This window comes from Pleurodeles waltl, chromosome 6 (assembly GCF_031143425.1).
Source record: "Pleurodeles waltl isolate 20211129_DDA chromosome 6, aPleWal1.hap1.20221129, whole genome shotgun sequence".
Classification (NCBI taxonomy): domain Eukaryota; kingdom Metazoa; phylum Chordata; class Amphibia; order Caudata; family Salamandridae; genus Pleurodeles; species Pleurodeles waltl.
In genome coordinates, this window is record NC_090445.1 from 1,006,191,942 (window position 1) to 1,006,218,116 (window position 26,175).

General features: G+C 41.6%; 1 protein-coding gene across 2 annotated transcripts in view; it reads right to left on the bottom strand.

Annotated features, from left to right (window-relative positions):
* MMEL1 (membrane metalloendopeptidase like 1) overlaps nucleotides 1-26,175 on the bottom strand; it is an 892,805-nt gene that overhangs the window by 17,467 nt on the left and 849,163 nt on the right. For both annotated transcript variants that reach the window (XM_069239922.1, XM_069239921.1), the window contains exons 17-20: nucleotides 20,316-20,374; nucleotides 3,600-3,719; nucleotides 3,322-3,455; nucleotides 1,588-1,653 (exon numbers count right to left, since the gene is read on the bottom strand). In XM_069239922.1, coding sequence (XP_069096023.1) covers nucleotides 1,588-1,653; nucleotides 3,322-3,455; nucleotides 3,600-3,719; nucleotides 20,316-20,374 — 379 coding nt within the window. The remainder of the gene's footprint in view (nucleotides 1-1,587; nucleotides 1,654-3,321; nucleotides 3,456-3,599; nucleotides 3,720-20,315; nucleotides 20,375-26,175) is intronic.

The window sequence follows — 26,175 nt, forward strand, 5'->3', positions numbered from 1 at the left end:
CCCGTGCACAGAAGGGGGTAGGAAGATAGTACATCATTAAAAATCCTAAAAAATTCGACAAAAAAGACAGTTAAAAACTAAGGCCCATATTTAATGAAAAATTACGGAGCGCAAATCTGTGCCAAAATTGGTAGCGCTGCACTCTGTCATTTTCACAACGCAGAGATGCACCTTATTTAATTGAATATGGCCCACCCCTGTGTTGTCCCCTGTGCAGGCACTAAATGGAGCTGCTTAGGGGTTTGATTGTTTATGTGTGGGAAGGGGTCCCTTCCTGTACATAAACAATCACTTATGGCGATTTAGCACTTTTGTGTGTGCTGCAGAATGCACACACAGAAGTGCCAAAGCGTCATTTTGAAATGATTGTTTATGTGAAGGAAGAGAAACGTTCAATCATGTCTGGCATTTTGCTCTTTCTATATGTGCAGCAGAAAGCAGCACACATAGAAAAAGCAAAAAACAAGGAGGAAAAAAGTATTCCTCCTCGTTGCGCCTTGTCAACGCCACCCCTGGGTTACGAAAACTCATAAATCTGAGGCTGCGTCAAAATACAATTGGTGTTGCTGTGGCACACCCACAGCAACACCTATTGCACACCCCTTCCACGCAAAGGGCTGCGTGTTAAGTGGGCCATATTTACAAGGTGGGTTAACCTTAACACGAAAAGTGATGCTCCAGTGGCACTAGTAGATCATAAATATGCCCCTAAGAGACTGATTTCTGAGTTGGTTTGCATCACTCTTGCATAATCCAACATGGTGCAAAAGCGACCAAACCCTAAGATAGATTTATGAATGCATGCAAGGCCACTTTTTGTGGCCCTGGGTGTCTACATAAATATGGAGTAAGACAACGCAGCGTAAATCACTGTCTTGCCCTGCTCTGCCCTCAGAAGGCATTGCATGGCTGTTGAATGGGTGTTCCCATGCAACTCCTATGTTTTTTATGCTTTTATGCTGAGCTGGTAATCCTGGAAATACACCAAAAGGTTATGGCTTCTCAGGTGGGCCGTACCAAGGAGAAGTATCTTTATTTCTCCTTGTTACTTCCTCTTTCTATGAGTGCACCCTGTGAAAATGCACTCCATTTTAAAATTTATTTTCAGTACTGTGGTACCACTAACAAAATCAGCTTTTTTTTAATACTGGGTGGGGCTTCTCATAAAAGTTTATGGTTATTTTTGGTCATATTCACCCAACTCCCTCATTGAGCTTATCATGTCCCTTCCTGCACAAAAACAATCATCCCCACAAAGGAAGCACCTTTACACAATGAAGTTTATGGGAAGCATTTTGTTTGTTTGGAGGGCAAAGATAAGCCTATGAGGGTGTCTCCCATCAAGTAAGCCTAGGTTGAGATGTTTAAGCATGCGCGCAAAGGGATCATTAGTATGATTTTCCTGAGGATGGGAAGCTGTCTACAAAAGTGGCATAGAAGGCATTCAAAATTCTAGAATAGGTCAAGTTCTGTGAGTACTATCTCTATTTTCATAGCAGAACTTAACAAACCATTTCTTATTTAGTAAAAAATGAAAGACTGGCTGCCTACTATGCATCTAAAAATTAACAAAAATGCACAAATTACCTTGTACGCCTGTCTGACTCCGCCATTGTCTGCAATGTTTTCTCCCAATGTACTGATCCCACTGACCTGTTGAAAAAGTAATGACAATGCATTAGAAACATTAACTCAATATTCAGAAGCTGACAAGGTTTTCAAGTCCAAAGGCTTGAGTGGTGGCTGGGCATTGTACCCTTCTTCAAAGTGGTTAATACTTTATGTGGTTCTGCATGCCGCAAAATGTCAGCGAGCACAAAGTAAGCAGATATCAAATCTTGATCCACGAAGTCCTATGAGTAAAGTAGTGCCCTTCATGATCTCAGGGTCATTCTAGAAAAGTAATGGGTCTTCTTAAGGAAGATGTTTGTGGCCCTCACATGTTAACAAAATTTGCCAGTGCTCCTCCTGCTCTGCCCACTTGCACAAACACTTGCAAACCATATTAACATATGGGCGGTGTTCTTCCGAGGGCATGAGTTTTGAACGCAAACATGCCTTTTCAGGGCCAACATCTGTTATCTGAGTGAAGGTCTAATTTGTATTTTGAGGCCATGCAGCTTCCTCTAGGTCATTCAGTATCAACTTTACAGTGCGGCTGGTAAGCAAGGCCCGGATATATATATATATATATATATATATATATATATATGCCAAGATGACATGCCTCGGGGTTGCTACCCCAGAAATAGTTTAGTAAAGTAAAAAAATATACAACACAATAATTGTGTAAAGTGGAAAGTGGAAACAATCAAAATAATGTGTGCTGTAACGCATATTGACACTAAAACCTTGACAATACTGTGAGAATTAAAAAAAAAGGTCTTTCCATTGTTCGGTGACTCACTTAAAAAGTACACACTGTGATAGTCCCATGGGTAGAACACCAAATGGTAAGTTTGAGTGCACTAGGTTAGGTATAACTTGTTGAATGATGGAAGATGTATTATCCCTTGTAAAAACCATAGTGTTGTGTGTGGATGCGGATTCAGTGGAGCACAAACAAAGCAACATTAAAAGGCAATAAGGATTCGGAATACATAGGGCGGCCCTTATCCGACAATGAATTCTACATTTATATGTTTTAAGTGAAGGCATGTGGGTATCTTCCTCTCTGAGTTACTATAAATTGTCTTATAGGAAGCTTTAATGCATACTTTTTTTCTTACTACACCTATTTTTTTAATCACATAGCATTAAATATACAGTGCTCTTCATAAAGTGTTCTGGGTTTTCTTGGTGTAAACCTCAACATGCTTACCAGTGCAGAAAGACCGAAGGGCAAAATCTATTATCTGCCTTTTTGTGTCAAATATGCTATGGTGGCCGCTCACGTTGATCTGTGACAGCTCTGTGCAGTGCAACTCAATCATTCTCTATTTCATTAGGGGACAGAATGAATGATATTTTAAGTAAACTCATTGTAAGAGTAGAAGCTCCGAGCCCGTTCTGAAGTTAAATGAAAACGAAAAAACATGCAACTAGAAATTTCAAAATAATAATTGTAAAATATATGTGCTAAGTAACACAAATAATGGGCACTAGAGTAGATAGTGGTGGCAATATATTGTGATATTTATCAAAAGCATTACGTTGATATGTCCCTTGGTGGCACTAAAATATAACAATACTCTGTGTGTGTAATAATCAGACAGTAAAAGCTCCTTCTAGTTAATACAAGGGATTAATAATACCAAGAATGCTACTAACAGTAATCATCAGCATCGAATTAAAACATGTTTTCCAAGCTAATAAACTCACATTTTGTCCGCCAGCTAGCTCCCAGGTGTAGTTTCCGTACTGATAGACCATGCAGCGAGACTGATCCTTGAAAAGTGTTGCCGAAAAGTTGCTCCACCAGTCAAACATATTTCCATCCTTGTCAAAGTTTCTACCTATCCATATGCCATCCATCAAGATAAAAAAAAAAAAGAAATTGTTGAATGATTTAATAGAAATGCATGCCCTGATTTCCCAAACACACCCGCATTCTGGATCTCCTGCAAATATCAGGACAAGTGTTGTAAATGTTTCCTCACCGTTGTCGTCAAAGCCATGGGTAATTTCATGGCCGATCACCATGCCGATCCCACCAAAATTCAGTGCCTGTGGCTGGTGTTTACTGAAGAAAGGAGGTTGCAGGATACCAGCTGGGAACACTGGGAAGAAAACAGAAATAGAGTTGTTGGTCTGAACATAATCACTTTAGTCAATAGTATGCCATTCAAGCTGACCATATTGGCCTGTGAGGCTCTGCAGGGTTGAAGCCCGTTTAGTGGCAGTCTCTCCCTATGCTTCTAAGGCCTAATCCTTAGTTGCTATGATCCTCAATTAGCATGTGCCGATCCAAGTTTGGGTACAAAATCAAGGAAATAATGTTGCACATCCTTGAATGTGGCATACGTGGCCTGGAACACTGTGTCACCAGACTTAAGGAGCATTCCTGGTCTTGTACTACAAAGTAGTGATCCATTAACTTTTTTTTGTTTGCTCACTAGTTGTTAGACCTGACAGCCTTAGGGTGGTCATTCCCCAACTTTTTGCCGGCCTCCCTCCACTTTTCCGAAACTGTTTTTTCTGGTTTTAGGACTCTGCACACTTTACTACTGCTAACCAGTGCTAAAGTTCATATGCTCTCTCCCTTAAACATGGTAACATTGGCTCATGCCCAATTGGCATATATGATTTATTTATAAGTCCCTAGTAAAGTGTACTACATTTGTCCAGGGCCTGTAAATTGAATGCTGCTAGTGGGCCTGTAGCACTGGTTGTGCCACTCACATAAGTAGCCCCTTAACCATGTCTCAGTCCTGCCATTGCAAGGTCTGTGTGTGCAGTTTCACTACCACTTCGACTAGGCATTTAAAAGTATTTGCCAAGCTTTAAACGACCCTTTTTCTAATATAAGTCACCCCTAAGGTAGGCCCTGTCCAGCCCATAGGGCAGTGTGCTATGTAGGTAAAAGGCAGGACATGTGCATGTGTGTTTTATATGTCCTAGTAGTGGAGAACTTCTAAATTCATTTTCTACTACTGTGAGGCCTGTTCCTTTCATAGGATAGCATTAGGGCTACCCTTATATACTGGTTGAGTGGTAGATTCTGATCGGAAAGGAGTAACCAGGTCATATTTAGTATGGTCAGAATGGTAATACAAAATCCTGCTTATTGGTAAAGGTGGATTTAATATTACAGTTGTAGAAATGCCACTTTTAGAAAGGGAGCATTTCTCTGCACTTAAAATCTATCTGTGCCTTACAGCCTGTCTCCAATCCACGTTTGGGCTGGTTGACAGCTCCCTTGGGCATTTCACCCAGAGAACCACAAACACAGGATACTCAGCCACACCTGTACTCATCTGCATACTGAATGGATCTTCCTGGGCTGAGAGGGTGGAGGGCCTGACACTTACAATTCAAAGGTTGGTAGCCTGCCCTCACACAATGGACTGCCAAACCCCCTACTGGGACCCTGGAAGACAGACCTGTACTGAAAGGGGAACCTGTGCACTTCAAATCCACTCTCTGAAGTCTCCCCCACTTCAAAGGCATTTTTGGGTGTATAAACTGGGTCTTTGATCCCACCAACACAGACACTTCTGGACCTGAACCTGCAACCTGTTAAGAGGAACTGCTTGGCTGCACAAAGGACTCATCTGGACTGCTTTGCTATGAAGGACTGTTGCATCGCTGCCCTTTTGCCCTCTGACTTTGCTGAGACGGGCTCTCCAAGGACTTGGATTGAGCTTGCCTCCTGTTTTCTGAAGTCTCAGGGCCAAAAGGACTTCACCTCGTCAAGGGACTCGTTGTGTGCGCTGACAATTGATGCACAGCCAGCCAGAAACTATGCACAGCCTGCACTGTGATGAGAAAATTGACGCACAGCCGAACCGGAATGACGCATCTTGACTTCTGTGTGAGGAATCAACGCAGTGCCTGCCTTGCGGCTTGAAATTTGACACACAGCCCTACTGGTTCAATGCACAGCCAAATTGGAAAGAAGCAGCCTCACTTCCCTAGTGAAAAATCGACGCAGCACCTGCCATGCGAAAGAAAATTCAATGCATCGCCTACTGGATTGACGCACGCCTGTGACTTCGTCCCGCAGGTCCAGGATTTCCACACATCGTCCCTTGGCATCAAAGGGAAACCCACAACGCAGTGAGGAACCAAGACTATCCACCAGAAATCGACACAAAACCGTTTGCAGCTTGGAAAGAAACAACGCATCATTTGTGCTGCGCCGGAAAGTCCGACGCACACCCTATTTTTCCACGCATCTCCTCCTCCTCAGTCTCCGTGTGTGTAATTTTGGCGCAAACCAGGTCCTTTGTAAAACCAAGAGACAACTGTTGATTTCTGAGATTTAAGACTCTTTTTAATCTTGCAAAAGTGATATCTCAACTTGTGCCTACTGCATCTTTATTGTTTTGGCCTTAATTTAACCAGACAAATATCTTATATTTTTCTAAATCTGTGTGGTGTATTTTTGTGGTGTTTTCACTGTGTTACTCTATGATTTATTGCACAAATACTTTACACATTGTCTTCTAAGTTAAGCCTGTCTGCTCAGTGCTAAGCTACCAGAGGGTGGGCACAGGATAATTTGGATTGTGAGTGACTTACCCTGACTAGGATTGTGGTCCCTATTTGGACAAAGGTGTATACTTCTGCCAACTAGAGACATCATTTCTAACACTACTCATATTTTTCAAATTCATTGAATGATGTATAAAGTATGCTGATTTCCTACTATGTGGTGTGTTTTTTTTTTATAACTGCACCGTGCTGCTTAAGAGAAAATGATCTTCATTGCTAAGGCTATGCTTCATTAAATACTACTTGTAAAAGAGCTCCGACACCAGCATTAGAGTTAGGACAAAGCAGCAATCCACCAGAAGGAACTAATGGAAACCCAATCAATACTTCTTTAGTATACCACAGGTGGGCCAGTGAAAGGTACTCTTCCATGCTTATGGTGTTCAAACTGCAACAATTTGATTAAAAGAACGACCACTCATCTGAAAACTGGTCAGGAGATTCCGATCCGGTGTTATGGTACATGCAGTTCTAAGGGAGCTGGGAATCTACTAAGACACCCCGTGTCAGAGATTGATTTCCTGGGGCAAACCTCAAAGATACTAAAATTAAGACCTAATGAACATACATCCAACAGACGGAATCAAGAAAAGAGATTCACAGTATCATAATACATTGAAGAGGCAGGCCATATGGTGACTCGGTTTTGTTTTCATATTTGTGAAATTATTAAACAATTACCAAGAGGTGGTAATCTTACTTGAAATTTATTATGTGAGACATGGTGGTTTTAAAGCTACGAAGGGTGCACTTCAATGGAATGAATGAGCAATTCAATTTTTATTAATTCTGGGATCATTTTTGATTTAATTGTTTCAACAACAAGTTATAGAGAAGAGGGACTTAGTGTCTGAAACAGGAAGTAGCAATAGATGGTGGGAAATAAATATTGGGCAGCTTTTATAACGAAAAACAGTGCGATGTGGTAACCATGCAGACTGCGGGCACCACTAGGAAATCTGTGTTAAAATACACCACAACAAGTTCTGTGTTTGAGACAGCTAAATGCAGAACGTGTTTTTATGTTTTTTTCACAGTGCTTGGATTTAAATTGAGTCCCGATGAAGGGACTTACGTCCCAAAATGTGCAGAGGACTATAATACCGAGAAAGCACAGGTTACTCTTTTGTAATGAACACTTGAAGAACTGACATAAATGATCACAGCTAATACCAATACTGAATCAATTGAAGTAAAATGGCATATTGAGTACTTATTCGGATCTGTGGTCTGTTAATTATCATACGCTATAAATTTAACTTTTATTTTAGGTGTGAAATCAAGACCAGTTCACAGTACAGAACCCATTTTGTTGCTTCAAAAGAGCTTTATTAAGGCAATATTTACGTTTTTATAGACTGTTACTTTGTAATCTTAGTAGATTAACATAATGGGCCTGATTCTAACTTTGGAGGACGGTGTTAAACCGTCCCAAAAGTGGCGGATATACCACCTACCGTATTACGAGTTCCATAAGATATAATGGACTCGTAATACGGTAGGTGGTATATCCACCACTTTTGGGACGGTTTAACACCGTCCTCCAAAGTTAGAATCAGGCCCAATGTCTGTTAAGCAGTTTTTTCAGTGAATTTGGTGGGTTTTGCTAACATATAATTTGAAACCTACATTCAGGATACAGAAGGCAAGGCCTGCATTGATTCCTAGTGGAAAGAGGATATACACCTTGGGCTTGCCTGCGACAGTACTGTTGTCCTAAGTGTTCAATAGGCACAGACTGTAGATGTGCCTAGAGGGGAATGAAACCGAACAATAGGCAATGGACACAGGTTGCTGTATGTACTCACACCATATGCCCAGTAACCCTTCCCTCAGTACTCCCTGGGCATTTCCTGCAACTGTTGTAAGTGGGCAGTGGGAATAGACAGTGGCATTTGACCCTTCCCAGCTCCTAGTCCTCTTTTTCCACAACTACCTTGTCAGGACCTTTGACAAGCACAGCAGGCACTGTAAAAGGATATTGATTTGGTTATGTGTTGTGCCATTCCCCTCCATCTGGGACTTCTGTATTCAGGATGTGGGCTTCCCATTGACCACCTCTTGCCTCCTGACCCAATGTGAAACACTTTCAAGAGCACCTTAAAAGCAGAAGGATTGGCCTTAGGCTGTGCCAATAGACACTGGGTGCAGCACACTGCCTCAAGTCAAGTCCTTGATCAGTTCCACATGCCTCTGAGCCAATTTACCAAGTCCTTTACTCATGCCTAGCAGGAAATGCACCCACAATGTGGGCTACATCCCCATCCTATATCCACAGCTGCCATCCGACTTTACTGCACAATGCCTCTGACCATTCTTAATGATGCCCTTCTAGTCTGCTGGGAATGGTGACATGGTGTGGCACTTCCTTCATCCACTTTCTGTGCGCACTCAATTTTCCTACAGTCCTGCTGGGCATGATATTTTATTAAAGCCTTATAAGTATTGTATGCAAGGTGAGGTGTTTGGTCGTTTCCTGTGCTCACCCCCTACCACCAAAGACTTCTGTAGTCAGGATCATCAGTGCCATGTAGCAGACTCTGCCTTCTGTGATCGTTGTGCACCACCTTCAGCAGTGGCCATGCCCTGATTTCATTATGCATGGCCTTTAACTCTGCTAGTGGACTCTGGTGATAGGGCAGAGTGTTTAGCCATCCATCGATCCAGTACCCTCTATTACTGAGTCGGCATTACCTGGTATCTAATGTTCCCAGTAGGCACTTTGTGGAAAATAGAATCTTCGTCATTGGTCAGCATCTTATCTACGTTTGAAGCTGCATGGACTTTGGAGCCTAGAGCTCACCGATAAATTAAGTGTCCGATGATAAATGTATATTAGATACACTATAGAATAAACTTATAGTTTTGACAATGTCATATCAATAGGATAATTCTCCATCTGATTCAAGGCACAAAAATTGATTGAGGGCATTGTTAGGCAAAAGGGATGCCCACATAAAACCAAACACTGCGATGCATACACATGCACACACATGCTTATGGTAATTAGTGAAGCACTTGGCTATTAACACAACCTTTAACTAGCGATACCCACTCAAGCCTTTTAAAATGGCCATACATTTCATCTCCTCTTTCTGCCTAGACTACAACAGAATGTGTTTGCCTGCTTTACTTGTGCTAACGTAGTTAGGATAATCATAGATTTGGGGAGCTTAGAGTGATGCGATGGTGCATTACAATTGCCTGTGTAGCTCTCTCTTACCATCTGCAAGGTATTCCTCCAATAGGCAGCAGAAGTGGCCCTCTAAGTGCAATAGCAACCTCAACGTAAGCACTAGATATTAATGGTTCATAGTAATTACAGGGTGCAATAAAGACTTACCCGTTGTTGAAATGTGGCAGGAAAAAAGTGCTGGAATTTAAAAGGGTAAGCTAGTATGGTGTTTACAGATAGGCGTATTTTGGTGTGATAAGAAATACAATCTGCATGGCATTCCCCAAAAACAAGCAGATTTGACCTAGCTCGGGTGAAGTCATGTAATCTTGATGTACAGGTTCCACAGCCGTTGTAATTTCACTGCTATAGAATATTTGCATTACACCATGACGCCATTCACTGCACCCGGCTGGTTGACTCATTTGTTCATAGCTTAGCAGTAATTCATAAAAATAGACTAAGGCCCACATTACGACTTCAACGGTGTTTTCACAAGACTGCCAAAGCCATTGCAACCAGCATACCGCTGGCGGTATGCTGACTGCCCTATTAGGAGTTTTCTGCTGTGCCAGTGGACGAAAACAGTCTTTCTGCCCGCTGGCTCAGCAGAAAACTCACATTGACGCCGGCTCGAACCTGCGGTAATGTTGTGGTGCGTCAGGTGCAACATCACCCGCTGCGCATTTCACTGCCCACAATTTGGGCAGTGAAAAGGGCGATGTGTCTGTCCCAGGGGGCCCCATACACCCCCTGTCCGTCAGCCTTTGAATGGTCGTGAGACCACCATGCAAAGGCTGGCGGACAGGGTACTTGTAATCCCCAGGGAAGTGCTGCTTGCAGTGCTGCCCTGGTGGATTGCGACCGCTGAGACTGCAAGGCTGTCAACAGGCGGCAACCTGGCAGTGCTCACGGTCGGACCGTGACCCATCTGCCACGGTCATAATAGGGCTGTTGGACCACCCTGTCTGCGGTGCTCCAACCGGCATCGCAAGTGTGGTGGTCTTGAGACCGCAACACTCGTAATGAGGGCCTCAGTGTCTTAGGCAAACACCTCTTCACCTTTACTTTCAGGAATAGCTTCTTGCTTAAGCTCCCAGCTCAAAATGACACTTATGCTCGAATAACCTAATGCTTATAACCAGATGCCAGAGGAGTTGTTCCTATTCTTTATCCACTGGGCATTTATGAGAACTTAATGGACGTTCTAATGCCTTTTTTCGGTTCTCAAAAGAATTAGAAAACTTTTATTATCTAAAAATAGTGCTTAGGAAAAATGTTTATATTCCTTTTGAGAGGGCGACTGAAGCATACAACAGTGTCTAGAGACATGATTGTGGAACTGATATGCAATTTGTATGAAATTCTGAATTCATGATACCTTCCTGGGGTTTGGGAGGTAAATGTGATGGGCCTTCAAGAATTACATGAATGCATTACATGGTTTGGGATGTTTTATGAAACTAATTGGTATTAAACAGTAGGCCAGCGAAATGAAAGTCAAGTGACTATCTTTGATGCCCTTAGCACCAGATATTCCTTGTTTGCAAACTGATTACATACTGATGCTTTCTGATTAATGTCTTTGAAAACTAATTGGAATTAGTTCTCACACCCTCTATGGCGTGGTAGGTTTTGCCCTCAGTTGTCCACCCTTGTGTAGCACAGATTCTGTCACTTGATATGTGAGGGGCTTATGGCTGTGGGAATTCAGATACAGAAGCCTACTGTAGAGAAACCTCCTTCTATAGGCTCAACCCTAAGAAAGTGGCATATAGACTAAGAAACACATGTTGTTGTTACCACACACCAATTCAAGGCTGAACTTCTGTGTTACAAATTGATAGTTTGTGCACTTGAATGGATGTGCATGTATGAAAGTAAATACACTGGTAGCTTCAAACATGATAAGACTTTAGGGGCATTTCACAAAAGCATTTACTCGTATGTGTAGTAACATCCTTTTAGTACTACTACACATAGATAAAGTCCTGTTTCCAGGAATGTATCTCTCCTTTCTCTGATTGGTGGTGGTCTCCATCAAGATTGCCTAGAACTATGTACACCTAATTGTATGTTTTAGGTGTAAATTTGGGTGTTGCACAAGGGAGTGGTATGAAAATGGGAAATGCCTACTACAAGTGGAAAGAGAAAAGGGTATGTTAAGGATAGACATCGGGAACATGCTAATACAAAAACAAATCTACATAATGGTAACTCAGTTGCAATTCTCAAAAGTAACACCCACACTTACTTTAGTAATATTACAGCCATAAGAGGCTCAAATCTACTTCAGTTAAATTTTGGAGTGAGTCACACACTACACAGGGCCACTCAAAGCTACTGGAAGGGAATCATATAGAAATCAGTGGAGGTAGGGAATAATACTACCAACTCAAATTCTAACATCTAAATAAAAGAAAAAATGGTTAAACAACTATTTGCATAGGAAACATTGAAACACTGCAAAAACAAAACAGGCACCCAGATAAATGCGATTATAAAATATTTTCTTTTTTTTTAAATTAAAAACAAAAGAAATAATGTTAATTAAAAATAATGATATATCGGTAAATATTTCAGTAACCCACATATATCACACTGGTCAATGTAACAAAAAATATCAAATTGTGGGCTGCATTTATATGTTCCCACTTTTGATAACAGTGAGGTTTGTATTAATTTCCTGAAGTGATCCCGGTTTTCTTTTTTTTTCAATTCATAGTTCTACTCCGTGGAGCTTTCTACTTAGGTTAGGAAGAAATTAATTCAATAGATGAACATAACTTTACTTCTAATTAAACTTCTGTGGTCATATTTTGAGTTATATTTGTCCTCAACCCACCCTCTCCTAGTATTGGTGTAAATCTCCTCATGGAGTTGCCGATTTGCATCCAGGGGGACATATATGCACTGGGGAGGAAGAACATTTATGCTTGTAGAGATTGCGGCACGTGTATTTACCTTATGATTTGGGCACTTGGTCCCAGTGTCTTTAAAGTTGGTTCTGAAGTGATGTTTAACTAAATGCTTTTAATCATTGTAAGTTAGTGCCTCTGCACAGTTTACAGATAAAATATTGCTTCTGACACAGGTGGGGTAATATTGTAGAGGGAGAGCACTCACCACAAGGTCAACATCTCTGTCCCTTTATATGTTGTGTACACAGAAAGAGAAGGGGATGTGTTAGTGTAGATAGAACTAGGATCCTTTATTCGTAAAGTTACATAAATTATGCATTAGTTTATTTTTCAATGCACTTAATGGAAGATTTGTTTATCGATTTGAAATAAAGTTATACAGTTTAAGCTCTGAGCTTGTCTGCTGGTCCACTTATCAGGGGCAGCTCCTCCACTAGAGCGGAGGAGCGTCGCCCCACTGGAAAGCCCAAGAGATGAAAAATAAAATTGTAATGAACTTAATTCATTACCAATTTATTTTTCCCAAGTCTGTCCCGAACCAAGTGTCAGGACGGGGCGGGCCTGCTGAGTGGTGGCAGCAGCAGGGCGCAGTGGTGGGCTGCCTGTGCACTGATTTAAACTTTGCATGTCTCTTTGGCCGGCCATCTTTCAAAGGCCAGCCAGACACTTGCACTTTAAACTTCTCTAGCCTAGCTGCCTTAAGTCAGCTGCGTCAGTGAAAGCACAGGCCTCCAGTGCTCTTAAAAGTGCCCCGAGAGGCTGCTCGCTCCAGTCCTGGTGCTACTTTCATGCTGGTTACCAGCAGCACCAGGATTTGTTAGGGGCATTTTCTGGAGCCTGGGAGCCTGGAGGAGGCAGAGCAGAACACAGACCGGAGTGAGGACATCGTGCAGCAAGCAAGGTAATTGGCTATTTCTTTTTGTATTTAATTTTGGCACTCACCTTGCATGCATGCACCCACCTATTTCCTGCCTCCCCCCACTCTATGTGCACAAAAACTCTCCCATCAAATTTTACGAGTTTTCCCCACTGTGAAGTGGTAGGGATCAAACAGGTGGGACTGCATACAATAAATGTATTCTCCCATGACAAAATACCAATACATGAAGAAAGGTGCAAAAATGTCCAGGGAATTTGAGGCTAGCTTTTTGTTTTCTGTACATTTGATCATTCTGCATATGCACCGAACCCACTCTTCCAACTGTAGGAGAGATCAAAACTTTTTCATTTTGGGTAACTCACTTTGTGATCTATACCCCACTTATGTAATAAAAATGGGCCAGTTAGGTCAAAATAAAGGGATCATATCTCTTCATTTCTCAGATGACTCTACTGGCTAGCATTAGTCATAATTTCAAATTTATAAGACTTAGACTCAGAAGTATCTGTCTGGTAAAGGTCCATTCCTTATTCAGAAGAAAATCTCTTTTCACACTCTGGCAGACTGTGTGAATCTGAAAACCTCCACCACCATCCAGATAATAGGTTTGTGAGTTTGTCAAAATCTTTTACAATATTTTTTTAGTCTTCTAATTCATTTATTTCTGTTATCTTGCACTGTACTGCATTTGTGTGCACCGAGGGACATTTTACTTTGTTGAATTTGCAGTGCAAAGTGTGTCAATAATGACGTCATTATATCATGCTTATTTTCCTAACACAAATAGTTAAATGTGCTACTGCCAAATAGGTAGCAAACAATGACCTCTTTGCTCACATACCTGTGATCCAGAGTAGCCCATCTAAGCTTTGGCAAAATGTTATTAGTTTTGTATTTTAAGCATCATGCTGTTCCTAGCAACTCTCAGGCTCATCTACCAGACGTATCCCTCTCAAAGTACTTGAGTTTTGGGCCAGTAACAGACTTAGCACTTTTAGAATATAATGCTTTACACTCAAAGATTCTTCTTTTTACCTGTAGGTTTCATGTCAGGAAGCACTTAAAGGAAGGTCAACAAAGGATCCCAATTGATGATGATTTCATAAACTTGGACAATGTCCCTTTAATTTTGGTCTTCTTGGAATCCTTACTAATCAACTATTTGTTTTATCCTCGTATAATGATGCTTTCAAGCTGTTTAAATTTGTAGCCTAAGTCAACACTGCTATATTAAAAGTGATTTGTAATTGTATCCAGATCTTGCATGATTAATTAAAATCATTACAATGGAACATATAAGACCACTGTTTAAAATACTATCCTTCCTGGTGTAAATACAGAAAATGAATGTCTTACAATTGAGTAACCAAAATTACATTTATGCTCAGAACTTGATGCCGCCCTGTATTTTCATATATATTGAAGCCTGGGGTTGCTCCTCTACGCCCTAGTCCACCCCAGTTATTTCCTCAATCACTGTATTTTTTTACCAAAAAATTTAAATAAATTGTACTTTAGGAAGCGTATATTTAGTGTTGTGTTAACAGGAATTAGAGCATCTATCGTGGCTTGTCTGCATGTCCAAATCTTCAGGGCATTAAATGGTTTGTGCAGTATTTCTTTGTGGGCCTGAATAAGATTTAGTCATAAGAAAATTAAATGCATAATTGTTTCTAGCTCTCTTTTACAAAGACTGCATACGTTGGGGAACATTTACTGGGATTTAGCATATGTCAGTGCGGAAAATCACCTTGCTGCGCCACCGTACGCCAAAGTGAAAGGGCAGGAATTCACCGTATTTATGCATTACGGTAAATTTCTTCCCTGTCCCCCTGCCTTGGTGCTGTTGCAGCAGCCTAGCCCCAACGCAGGCACCCTAGCACTATGGTGCAAGGGTGCCTGTATTGTTTGCAGGATTGTTTTTTGTGCCTCTTCTAGCTAGAAACAGTCCACAGAGGTGTTTTCCTCTTTCTATCTATGAAAAGAGGAAACAACTAGAAGAAATAAAAATATTTCTACTCTTAAAGCCTGCACTGGGGAGGTGTAAGGTTTTGATGCATTCCCAGGTTTACAAATCCTTGTAAATCTGTGAACTCCATGGGAGTTGCATGGGAAAACCCACTGCAAGGCTCATGCCATGCCTCCAGGGTGCAGGGTAAGGCAATGCAGCGACTTGTGCTTCCTTGCCTTACTCTATATCAATGAGGCCATTCAAAGCGGCTTTGCGTAGTCTCATTGATATGGTCGAGAGGTTAGCGCCGCCACTGCATCACTAAAAGAGACACAACTGAAGCACAAGCCTCTCATATAAATGCCCCTTTGTCTATATTTTGTCTTTGCCATGGAGGAAATAGTCCAATGCTGGCAGTTCTCCTAGGCAGTATGCCATGAACGTACTCTTTAAAAATTGTGAGCCCTTGATCGTTAAATAGCTTTGTCTCTTAAGAAATCGCATTGCATTTTATTCAATGGGCCTGTTTTGCATTTCCTAAATAGTCATTTCTTATTAGGAAATCACTATTTAGGAAATGAAAAACCATGGATAACAATGGGCAAAAGGCCCCCCTTGCTGCACCCCAAAAATAGGGGTGCACCTATAGAGAACACCTACGCCTAAGGGGCATGGTTGCGCTCTATTGCAATTTACAAAAAGCACTTTGGGGTGCTTTTTTGAAATTGCACCCAGTTACCATCGACTTCAAGTCCATGGTAATTGCATCTCCTAAATGCCCAAGTCGCATATAGGAAACGCATGGTACATCAGAATATGAATCCCAAATGGAAAATCCCTATTTGCAATTTCCTATTCAGGGAGTGGCTGATTGTGATTTCTACAGTGTAGAAATCTCAATTAGTGATTGCTTAAAGGGCTTTGTACATAAGAAAGGCCCAGTTTGCATTTCTTAACGGCCCAAAATAGCAATTCGGACCATTAAAAATTACAAACAGGCTGCGTACATCTGGCCCTATATGTAGAAGCAACTGTCAAATACAGATGACACATGCCACAGGCAGAAGCAGAACATGTATAACATGGTCAGCAAAAGTGAAAATTCCATGAGAGTAGTCCGATTACATTAATCTGTAACAAATTACATAAAGAGATTTCATATATCACCATTCACTGAAGTACATAAATCATATAAGTCGAGTACATTTTTCAGCTAACTCATATTACAGTTCTCAGGATTTGATTGCATTAGGAGTTTAGACTATTATATTTACCATTTACTGAATTATAGAAAATTACTTTGACTGCATTATTGAGGATTCAACTAAAATCTACTTTGCTGAGGTTACTTTATTGAAACAGGATGATCTTATTTCTTTAGCCTCCACTGAATTAGATAAAATTCCTCTAAATGGTTTTTCCTTTTTTATATTATCTGAAGTTATAAACAGTGAGTGGTCGGATTACTTTACACTTCATCTGAAGAAGAATAATCCTTCTCTGATTGCTTATCCTCAACTGGATGACACGAGAACGTTACATTATGATGACTTACACAAAGGTATTCTAATAATTTCATCCTGAACAGGACTGCAGAAAACGTTTACTGTGAAAACGTTCTCCTGAATTTGACTGTAGAAGGTTTGTTAGATTCCTTGATCACTTAATGTATATCCGGAGGATATTACCCATTTTGTTTTCCTTTCACAATATTGAAGAAGCTGACTTTTTTCTTACCCAGGTTTACAGTGAAAAAGTAACATATCTTTCATATCTTTCATCTAAATTGGATTAGAGAATGAGATTACTCTGGATGTTTTAATTTACTGTGTTTGCATTTGATTACCTCAACTACTTTGCCTTTACTGGAGGATAGAAGGAAATAACTTTGGTTGCTTTCACATAATAAAGCAGGTGGTTCCACAGCTGGCTATACCTTACATGACATCACACAAAATTACTCTGATTAGTTAATCTCGAATTTAATTACAGGAGATTACTCCGATTACTTATCCCAAATTTGATGACAGAAAACAAATCAAATTGTTTACCCATGTACTGAATTTTACCTTCTTTGCCTTACCATGCATTAAAATATTATAACTGGTCATTCCTCTAATTCCCTACATTAGATTATAAAAGGGAAGCACTCCAATTATTTATCTTCCACTAAATTGCAGAGGGTGATCTTGCAGATCACTTACCGTTCCAATTGGCTACAGAAGAAATCACTTCACCCTGTATTTGAATGAAAGAATACTCTGCTTAATATATACATTCCTAGATTGCAGAAGGGATCTGTCCATATTGTTTTACCCTGCATTTGCTTGTATTAGAGCACAGAATGTGATTACTATGACAACTACATTCTGCATTAGATTACGGAAGGAGCGTACTCCAGGTGTGTTGCGCCTTTACTGGATTTTGAAAAGAGATTAATTTGATTGCTAATTCTGCATTAGATTACAGGCATAAATTATTTGGATTCATTTATTTTATGCACCACAACATAAGGGGGCTACTCTGACCAATTTATTCTGCGTTGGTTTAAAGGAGTTTAATTACTGTTTTCTGCATTTTTTACAACTATAGACTATTACATTATTTTACCTTTGCCTGGATTATAGGAGACTAAATTAACATACTACTTTATCATGCATCTGATTACAGAAGAATATTACATTATGAAAGCACCCTACATGAGATCTAAGAGAATCAGACACATGCACATGCACATTTTGAGCATCATAGCACAGCACAGGCAATGGCAGCACAATCTTCAATATCACTACAGTCACATCTTGAAATGGATAGCATCAGTATAATTCCTCTTATTTATAGCCAGGGCCACTTGTTTTATGCAGCCGGAAAGGGCCAAATTATGCGGAATTGGTGAGTAAATTATGCTGCCAGAAAAGCCAAAGTATGAGGCGTAATGCAGCACATTTTGTAATAGGATCACTCCACTTTTTGACATTTTTAAACTTGTTAATGCTGTAGGGGCATTGGTTGCACATCATTAGCACCAGTTTAACACCCGAATATAGCAATAAGAAACAGAAAGGTGACCAGTCCAGCTTTGCAAAGGGCTTTCCACTGCACGACACAACATGTTGCTGCATTTTTGGTAACTTTTTAACCCTTTGAGCTAGAAAGAACATTTTGTTTTTGTTAAAATCTGGAGATCATACAGCACAAAATGGATTATGTGGCAAATCTATAATTAAGCAAAACACACTGCAGCCGCACAATCGCATAATTCCAGTGGCCCTGTCTATAGCTCAGGTGAACCACAGGCACCAGATAAACAAGCTCCCCTCGTACGCAAGGTACTGACAGGCAACTGAAGTGCTAGCTTCCTTTGCATTAAAAATACATGCAAAAGAAATGCAAGTTACCTTCTTACAACACAGTCGGCGCAGGCATAGGACATGGACAGCAGCAGTGCAATGTTCTTTCACAGATAGACATGGGGCAGCATAGGTAACAGCTAGGCAAGTTTAATACACACCCGAACAATCGCACGAGTTAAGCAGTCAAAGATAAAACCAAAGACAGAGACGTATATGTTCCGTGTCTCCTTTTATTTCTCTCTCTCTGTCACTGCCAGCCTTTTGCAGAGCTTTTAGTTTGTGTTATCTGTCAATAAGATGCGAGACCATTTATTGACAAGAGAAAGAGAGATCTTGAGATGAATTGCATTGGCTTTCTTCACATTAACTTTTAACACACCTTCCATCAGTTTTACTAATGTATTTAAAAGTCTTGTAAAATATTCTAAATAAATGTAGATTTTTGGTGAACAACAGTCTAAGTACTATTATCGCGGTTATGGGCCTATCTTCAAATAATGAAAACCAGGATTTCCTGACGCTTTACATGAGATAATGTTTTACTTTCCTTCTATGTGAATTGTCCCTACGTCTGCACTTCTAGACAACAGTATTAAAATTCTTACTTAGCTCATATAAATAAACCTGTCAACTCCCAGTGTGTATACAGCCCAGTGTTCCCTGCTTTCAACCACAGCAAGTGCAGCATGGTGCACTGTTAGAATGTGGGGGCTGAATGCAAAGCTTGCAAAATCTGCCTGGTCTACGTTCCTCTTTCTAATGCTAGTACAACAATTCCAGTCAATAGGCTGGTACAGAAAAAAGCACTGGCAAAGCCAGTAGCTCTGGCATAGGCTGCAAGCCTTTAGTTTTTTTCAACGCTTTTTTAGTTTTCTCAAGGATTTTGTAAGACTCTGTGGCCCATATTAATACTTTTTGAGCTCTGCATTTGTGCCGCTTTTTGACGCAAGAACAACGCAAACTTACAAAATACAATTGCATTTTGCAAGTTAGCGCCGCTTTTGCGTCAAAAAAGGATGCAAATGCGGCGCTAAAAAAGTATAAATATGGGCTTATGTTTGGGGAAGCTTTTGGGCTCAAATCAAAAGGTATTGGCTACAAGAAAATCTATTTTTGCCTCACAAAGCACACACTGCCATATTAGTCCCTGAAGGGAACTACTCTATGTGTGGATGTGTTCCGTGTGAAAGAGCAGAAAACATTCACTTACAGTAAAGTTAGCCAGGGGCTGTTTCGTGGGCTGACGCACTGCCCCATGCTGAATGCTGTAGTGCTTGGAAACAAAGTATGAATGAGACAAGAACAGACCAATGGAGAAAGATGTCTGGCTGAAGTTCCCTATAATTAAGTATATTATTACACATATAATTTTAGTAAAATCAAAAGGGCAGATTTAAGAGCCCCTAGCGCCTCCTTGCACCACATTACAGTAATTTTTTTTATGGTAATGTGGCCCAAACAAGCAAAAATCATTGCCCAAATTTACAAAGAGACGCAAAGAAGCATTGTGCCACTTTGTAACCATTTGCAATACATTATGCCTGCGCCAGGCATAATGTATGCAAAGGGGGTGTTCCTCCATTATGGGGACCGAAAAAACGGCGCAAAGAAATCTAGGATATTTCTTTGTGTCATTTTTTTGCCACTTTTAATGCCTGCTCAGAGCAGGCTTTAAAAGGAGGCTCCCACTGGTTACATTGGGTCTCGCTAATTTTATGCAGAGATAATGCTTCCCATAAATTGTTGACTTCAGAAGTCATTCATTCGTGTCAACTTGGTGATTTCTATGTTACGGAACGGAGTGAAAAGATCAATGTATAACACCGAAGATGAAAATGAAAAGAAGGTGATCACAAAGTACAGGCTTTTTGCAACATACCAATCTGGTTTCGGTTGGGAGAATAGAAAGCATTGACCACAGCGGCGCCAATTATCCATCTACAAAAGAATGAGAAGAAACGCACGTTTTTAGTTTTTGCTTCAACTATGTGTCTAGAGGAGCAGAGGTAGATTAATGAGCATCGCAGGCACATCAAACCCCTATCTTCATCGGCGAAGTTTGCATCCTATGTGCTTGACTGCCTCTTGGCATCGCTTCAGCGGCACCTAACTTAATAAAATCAAGATCCGGACCATTACTGGAACCCCCCTCTGGACCAAATTCCTGCTTTTCACAGCATATTTCTCATTTCCCCTTTCACAAAAATCCATATAGTATTTTGGTACAATTCCTGCGATTATGACATTTTTAAGAGCAGAGCGCTCAGATATCGCAGTTACATGTCTAGTAGCTCATCGAGTCCTGATCATGTGTCTTTACCCCGGGACTTGTAGAATTATTTATTCTATAATGAATGTAGGGCTAAAACTAAGAAACTGTTATACTGCTGAAAACTTCTGCAGAGTTATAGGAGCTGGCAGAGGACTTTGTTTCTTTTATTGTATTTTCCAGTTCCTGCCCTATTTCCCTCGTTCTCCCTCCCTCATCTTATTCTGCTTTCATCCACCATCTATGCATAAATATCCATCGGTCATCCGTTCTTCCGTTTATCCATCCAGCGATCTGCCCCTCCATTTATTAACATTCCGTGTCATGCTATCTTGTGAGTGTGCTGGTGAGATGTCAATGTGTGTTTGTGTGTGTTCAACGAACAGTGCAGTTATATTTGCCTCAGTCCACTTTATAACCTTCCCTACTATCAAAACACGCGTGGAGTTAGAATAGTAAATACACACTAAATTAGGGTCAACGGCCGCTCCTCATAGTTAGAGTTATGTTGTGTGTGTGTGTGTGTAGATATAGTGATTTTATTCTCTGGGCCAGCCAAACAAGACCTGTGAGTTGTGTGAGTGCATTAAGAGGAGCATTATATTAAAATGTTTAAATGTGTATTTTCAGTATAATACGTCCTTTCAGATTTTTAAAGCAGACACTTTAATTTGAATATCTCCATAGTCTTCAAAACAACTAAAGCTGAGTAAAGGGTCAATTACTCACATATACTAAATCCGAGTGAAAAAATACAATTGCATCGGGCGCTCAAGCTGATCTAACACCAGGGGGCAGATTTAACAATCTTTCATGAAATGCAGCAAGACAACTTGATGTGCTGTGCTGCATTGTATGAAAGGGAGAAAGCAGGAATGCACCATATTTACCACATTTCTGCTCTGACACACAATCTGCTGCCTAGCACCAATGCACACACCTGTGGGCCATGGTGCAAGGATGCCTGCATTGGAGGTAGGATTGTTTTAGTGCGGGAAGAAACAACTTCTTGCACAAAAAAAAAAAAATCTGAGTTTTTTTTCTCTTTCTAAGTGGTCTGAAGAACACAACACAAATAGAGAATACCCTCATTGCGCCACTCGTGGAAGGGCATAGCATTTAGATGTACTCCCAGGTTTACTAGTCTTGGTAAATCTGGAAATTTGCCAAAATATGTTGGTGGATTCCTATTAATGCCCACACTCCACCATGGACCACCTTCCCAGGGCGGAGTAACGCAAAGTGGTTACTCCAAATCTACCAAGCAACAAAGGGCCACACAAGGTGGCCTTGCGTTAGTTTGTAAATGTCACTTTAGTATTGCGATGCCCTTTCGACACCATGCATGATGCAAGGACAACACCATAGTATGATAAATCTGGCTCCAGATTTACAGACCATGGCAAGTAACAGACAATAACATGTGCAACCAATATGGGTCCAATTCAAAAAGATTTTTTTTCATGTAAACATATGCTTACTATTAGAAATGGAGTCTCTGTTTGGTAGTCAGTTTGTACTCTGTCCAAGCAGGGACCTTCACTCTAGTCAGGGCAATGGAGATACACACTTAAGATAACCCCCGCTCGCCCCCTTGGTAGCTTGGCACAAGCAGTCAGGATTATCCCAAAGGCAATATGTAAAGTATTTGTACCAACACATACAGTAATATAGTGAAAACACTACAAAATGGACTCCACACCAGTTTAGAAAAATAGCCAATATTTATCTAAATCAAAGAAGGTGGAAATGACAAAAATCCAACATACACAAGTCAAGTTATGGATTTTTAAAGTAAAAAGAGTCTTACTCCATAGAAAACAATGGAAATGTTGTTGTTACACAAAGTACCTGGTTTGGCTCAAAAATAAAGCCACACAGGCGGGCGTGTGTCTGAAAAGTCAGTGATGCATTGATTCCTTACTTGCAAGTGAGGCCATGTGTTGTTTCTTCTCCGCTTGAGTAGGCCATGCGTCGTTTTTCTCACCCGCAAGAGAGCGATGCATTGATTTCTGGACTGGGCACTTGAGATCCGCGCAGGTTCACGATGATTTTAATGGCCAGTGATGTTGTGTGTGAAATCCGGCCGTACAGTGATGGAAAACCACGCTACATAAGGTTTTCATAGTTTTCAGCAGCCGTAAGTGGTTGTTGCATTGGTTCTCCAGCCGCGGTGCAGGTGATGCGTTGATTTCCCAGCTGCGATACAGGTCGTGCATTGATTTCAGCCATGAGGCAGGTGGAGTGTCATTTTTACAGCCGTGTTGCAGGTGGTGCATCAATATTTTCCCCACATGGCTTCCTGTGCGTGGGTTTCAGTCCTTGTTCTACCAACTTCACTTTTCAAGGGCCCAGGGACTGGAAAGGGCACCACTTGGCAGGGCAGGAGTCTCACCAGAGAGTCCAGTTGCTGGCAGAGGAAGTCTTTGATGGTCCTGAGACTTCAAAACAGGAGGCAAGCTCAGTCCTGGCTGTTGGAGACACTTCACAAGCAGGAATATACCACAAAGTCCAGTCTTTGTCCTCTTTTAGGCAGAAGCATCAACTGCAGGCCAACCCAGCAAAGCACAGTCACAGGCAAAGAGGCAGTACTCCTCCTCCAGCTCTTCTCCTTGGCAGGGGTTCCTCTTGGTTCCTGAAGTAATCTGAAATTCTGGGTTGTTGGGTCCACTACTTATACCTTTTTCTGCCTTTGAAGTTTGAGGAAAGTCTCTATTGTTCACAAGATCCTGACTTGCCCAGGCTGGCTCTAGGCTCACACCAGGGGTTTGGAGACTACATTGTGTGAGGGCAGACACACACCTTTCAGGTGTAAGTGACCACTCCTCCCCCACTCTAGCCCAGATGGCCCAGAAGAATAAGCAGGCTATACCCCAGCTCCCTCTGTGTCACTGTCTACTGGAGATTCACAAACAGCCCAACTGTCCGTCTGACTCAGACAGGGAATACACAAGCAGGCAGAGTCCCAGAAAGGTTTAAGGAAGAAAATGCTCACTTACTAAAAGTGGCATTTTTAAACAGACATTTTAAAAACAAACTTTACCAAAAGATGCATTTTCAAATTGTCAGTTCAGAGACCCCAAACTCCAAATCTCCATGTGCTCCCAAAGGGAAACTGCACTTAAAAGATATTTAAAGGCAGATCCCATGTTAACCTATGAGAAAGATAGACCTTGCAACAGTGAAAACTGAATTTGGCAGTATTCCACCGTTAGGACATGTGAAACACATTAGTACATATCCCACCTTTAATATACACTGCACCCTGCCCATGGGGCTACCTAGGGCGTACCCTAGGGGTGCCTTACATGTAGAAAAAAGTTAGGTTTGGGCCTGGCAAGTGGGTACACTTGCCATGTGGACCTGACAAGCGTGTTGGCAGGTTACAACTGCATACACAGACACTGCAGTGGCAGGTCTGAGTCATGTTTACAGGGCTACTCATGTGGGTGGCACAATCTGTGTTGCATGCCCACTAGTAGCATTTGATTTACAGGCCCTGGTCACCTCTAGTGCACTTTAGTAGGGACTTACTGGTAAATCAAATATGCCAATCATGGAAAAGCCAATTACATATGCAATTTACACAGGGAGTACTTGCACTTTAGCACTGGTCAGCAGTGGTAAAGGGCCCAGAGTACCAAAAACAGCAGAAACAAAGTCCAGCACACAGTTAAAACATAGGATGCGGAGGCAAAAAAGACAGGTTGACAGGTCTACCACTTACTGATGACCAAGGTCCCATTTATGTGTGTGTCAGACATACATGAAACGATGTTTAGCAGTTGTAAATGCATTCACTACTATTTACTTGTTATTCATATACTTGAATAGCTATGCATTAGTAAACCCACACAATAGGTGGGAAATCGGTGTATTAAATGCTCCTGAGTTGTGGGCATTCACAAAGTCCACAATCTTTTCCCCACTTGGAAATGGTTAGACATTTGATTTAGCAAAGGTCTGAAATAAATTCACTTTCATTGTGGGAAGGGTGTAAAGCATTCCCACACTTTGCGGAGAAACCCCTACTCCAAAATCCCTACAGTGAAAAATGTTTCTGCATGGAGAAAAAAATAATAATAATAAATTGTAAAGTAGGCCTGCTTTCCCCAGCAGAATCACACTTTGTGCCTTTTGGGGAAATGTCAATACATTAAAAATCTCGCATGACAATGACAGTAGTATCCCTGAAAACATGTGATAGGTGCGGTTTTCCTGGGGCTGTATTATACAATGCTCTGCTTTATCCTTGTTTGAGCCAGGTGCAGCTTTCAAAAGGTGCGCCCCGCACAAACAGAGAGTGTGCCATAGTAGATTGAGGCCCATATTTATACTTTTTGACGCAAAACTGCGCTAACGCAGTTTTGCGTCAAAAAAATTAGCGCCGACTAACGCCATTCTGAAGCGCCATGCGGGCGCCGTATTTATTGAATGACGTTAGCCGGCGTTAGCCGCCGTCGCCGTCTGGTGTGCGTTAAAAAAAACGACGTACACCAGGCAGCGCCGGCGTAGGGGGATATGGGGCTTGGGCGTCAAGAAATGTGGCAAGTCAGGTTGAGGCAATTTTTTCGCCTCAACCCGATTTGCGCCATTTTTTTTCACTCCCAACCCCCATAGAAATGACTCCTGTCTTAGCAAAGACAGGAGTCATGCCCCCTTGCCCAATGGCCATGCCCAGGGGACTTCTGTCCCCTGGGCATGGTCATTGGGCATAGTGGCATGTAGGGGGGCACAAATCAGGCCCCCCTATGCCACAAAAAAGAATTTAAAAAACACTTACCTGAACTTACCTTAATGTCCCTGGGATGGGTCCCTCCAGCCTTGGGTGTCCTCCTGGGGTGGGCAAGGGTGACAGGGGGGGTCCCTGGGGGCATGGGAGGGCACCTCTGGGCTCCTTCAGAGCCCACAGGTCCCTTAACGCCTGCCTTTTGCAGGCGCTAAAAAACGGCGCAAAAGCGGCCGTACGTCATTTTTTTTGACCCGCCCACTCCCGGGCGTGAATTTTGCCCGGGAGTATAAATCCGACGCACATGCCTCGGAGTCGATTTTTTAGACGGGAACGCCTACCTTGCATATAATTAACCCAAAGTAGGTGTCCACGCTAAAAAAGGACGCAAACTCCATGGACTTTGGCGCTAGACGCATCTAACGCCAAAGTATAAATATGGAGTTAGTTTTGCGTCGGAATTGCGTAAAAAAAACGACGCAATTTCCGGCGCAAACGGAGTATAAATATGCCCCTGAATGTGCAGCCCCCAGGCAGCCGCAATCTTGTGCTACCCTGGGGGCAGAGCATTCAAGTGAAATATGGAGTGGCTTTGAAGCAGCTGCTCCGTCTTTCACTGTACAGCCGGCAACCCACCTGCACTTTTAAGAGGTTTGAGAGATCCCTTTGCAGGCAGGTGTAGTGACTGACCCTCTTCATAGAATGCCCTTCACCTCCTCCAGAGGGCTACCATCAGGGGCT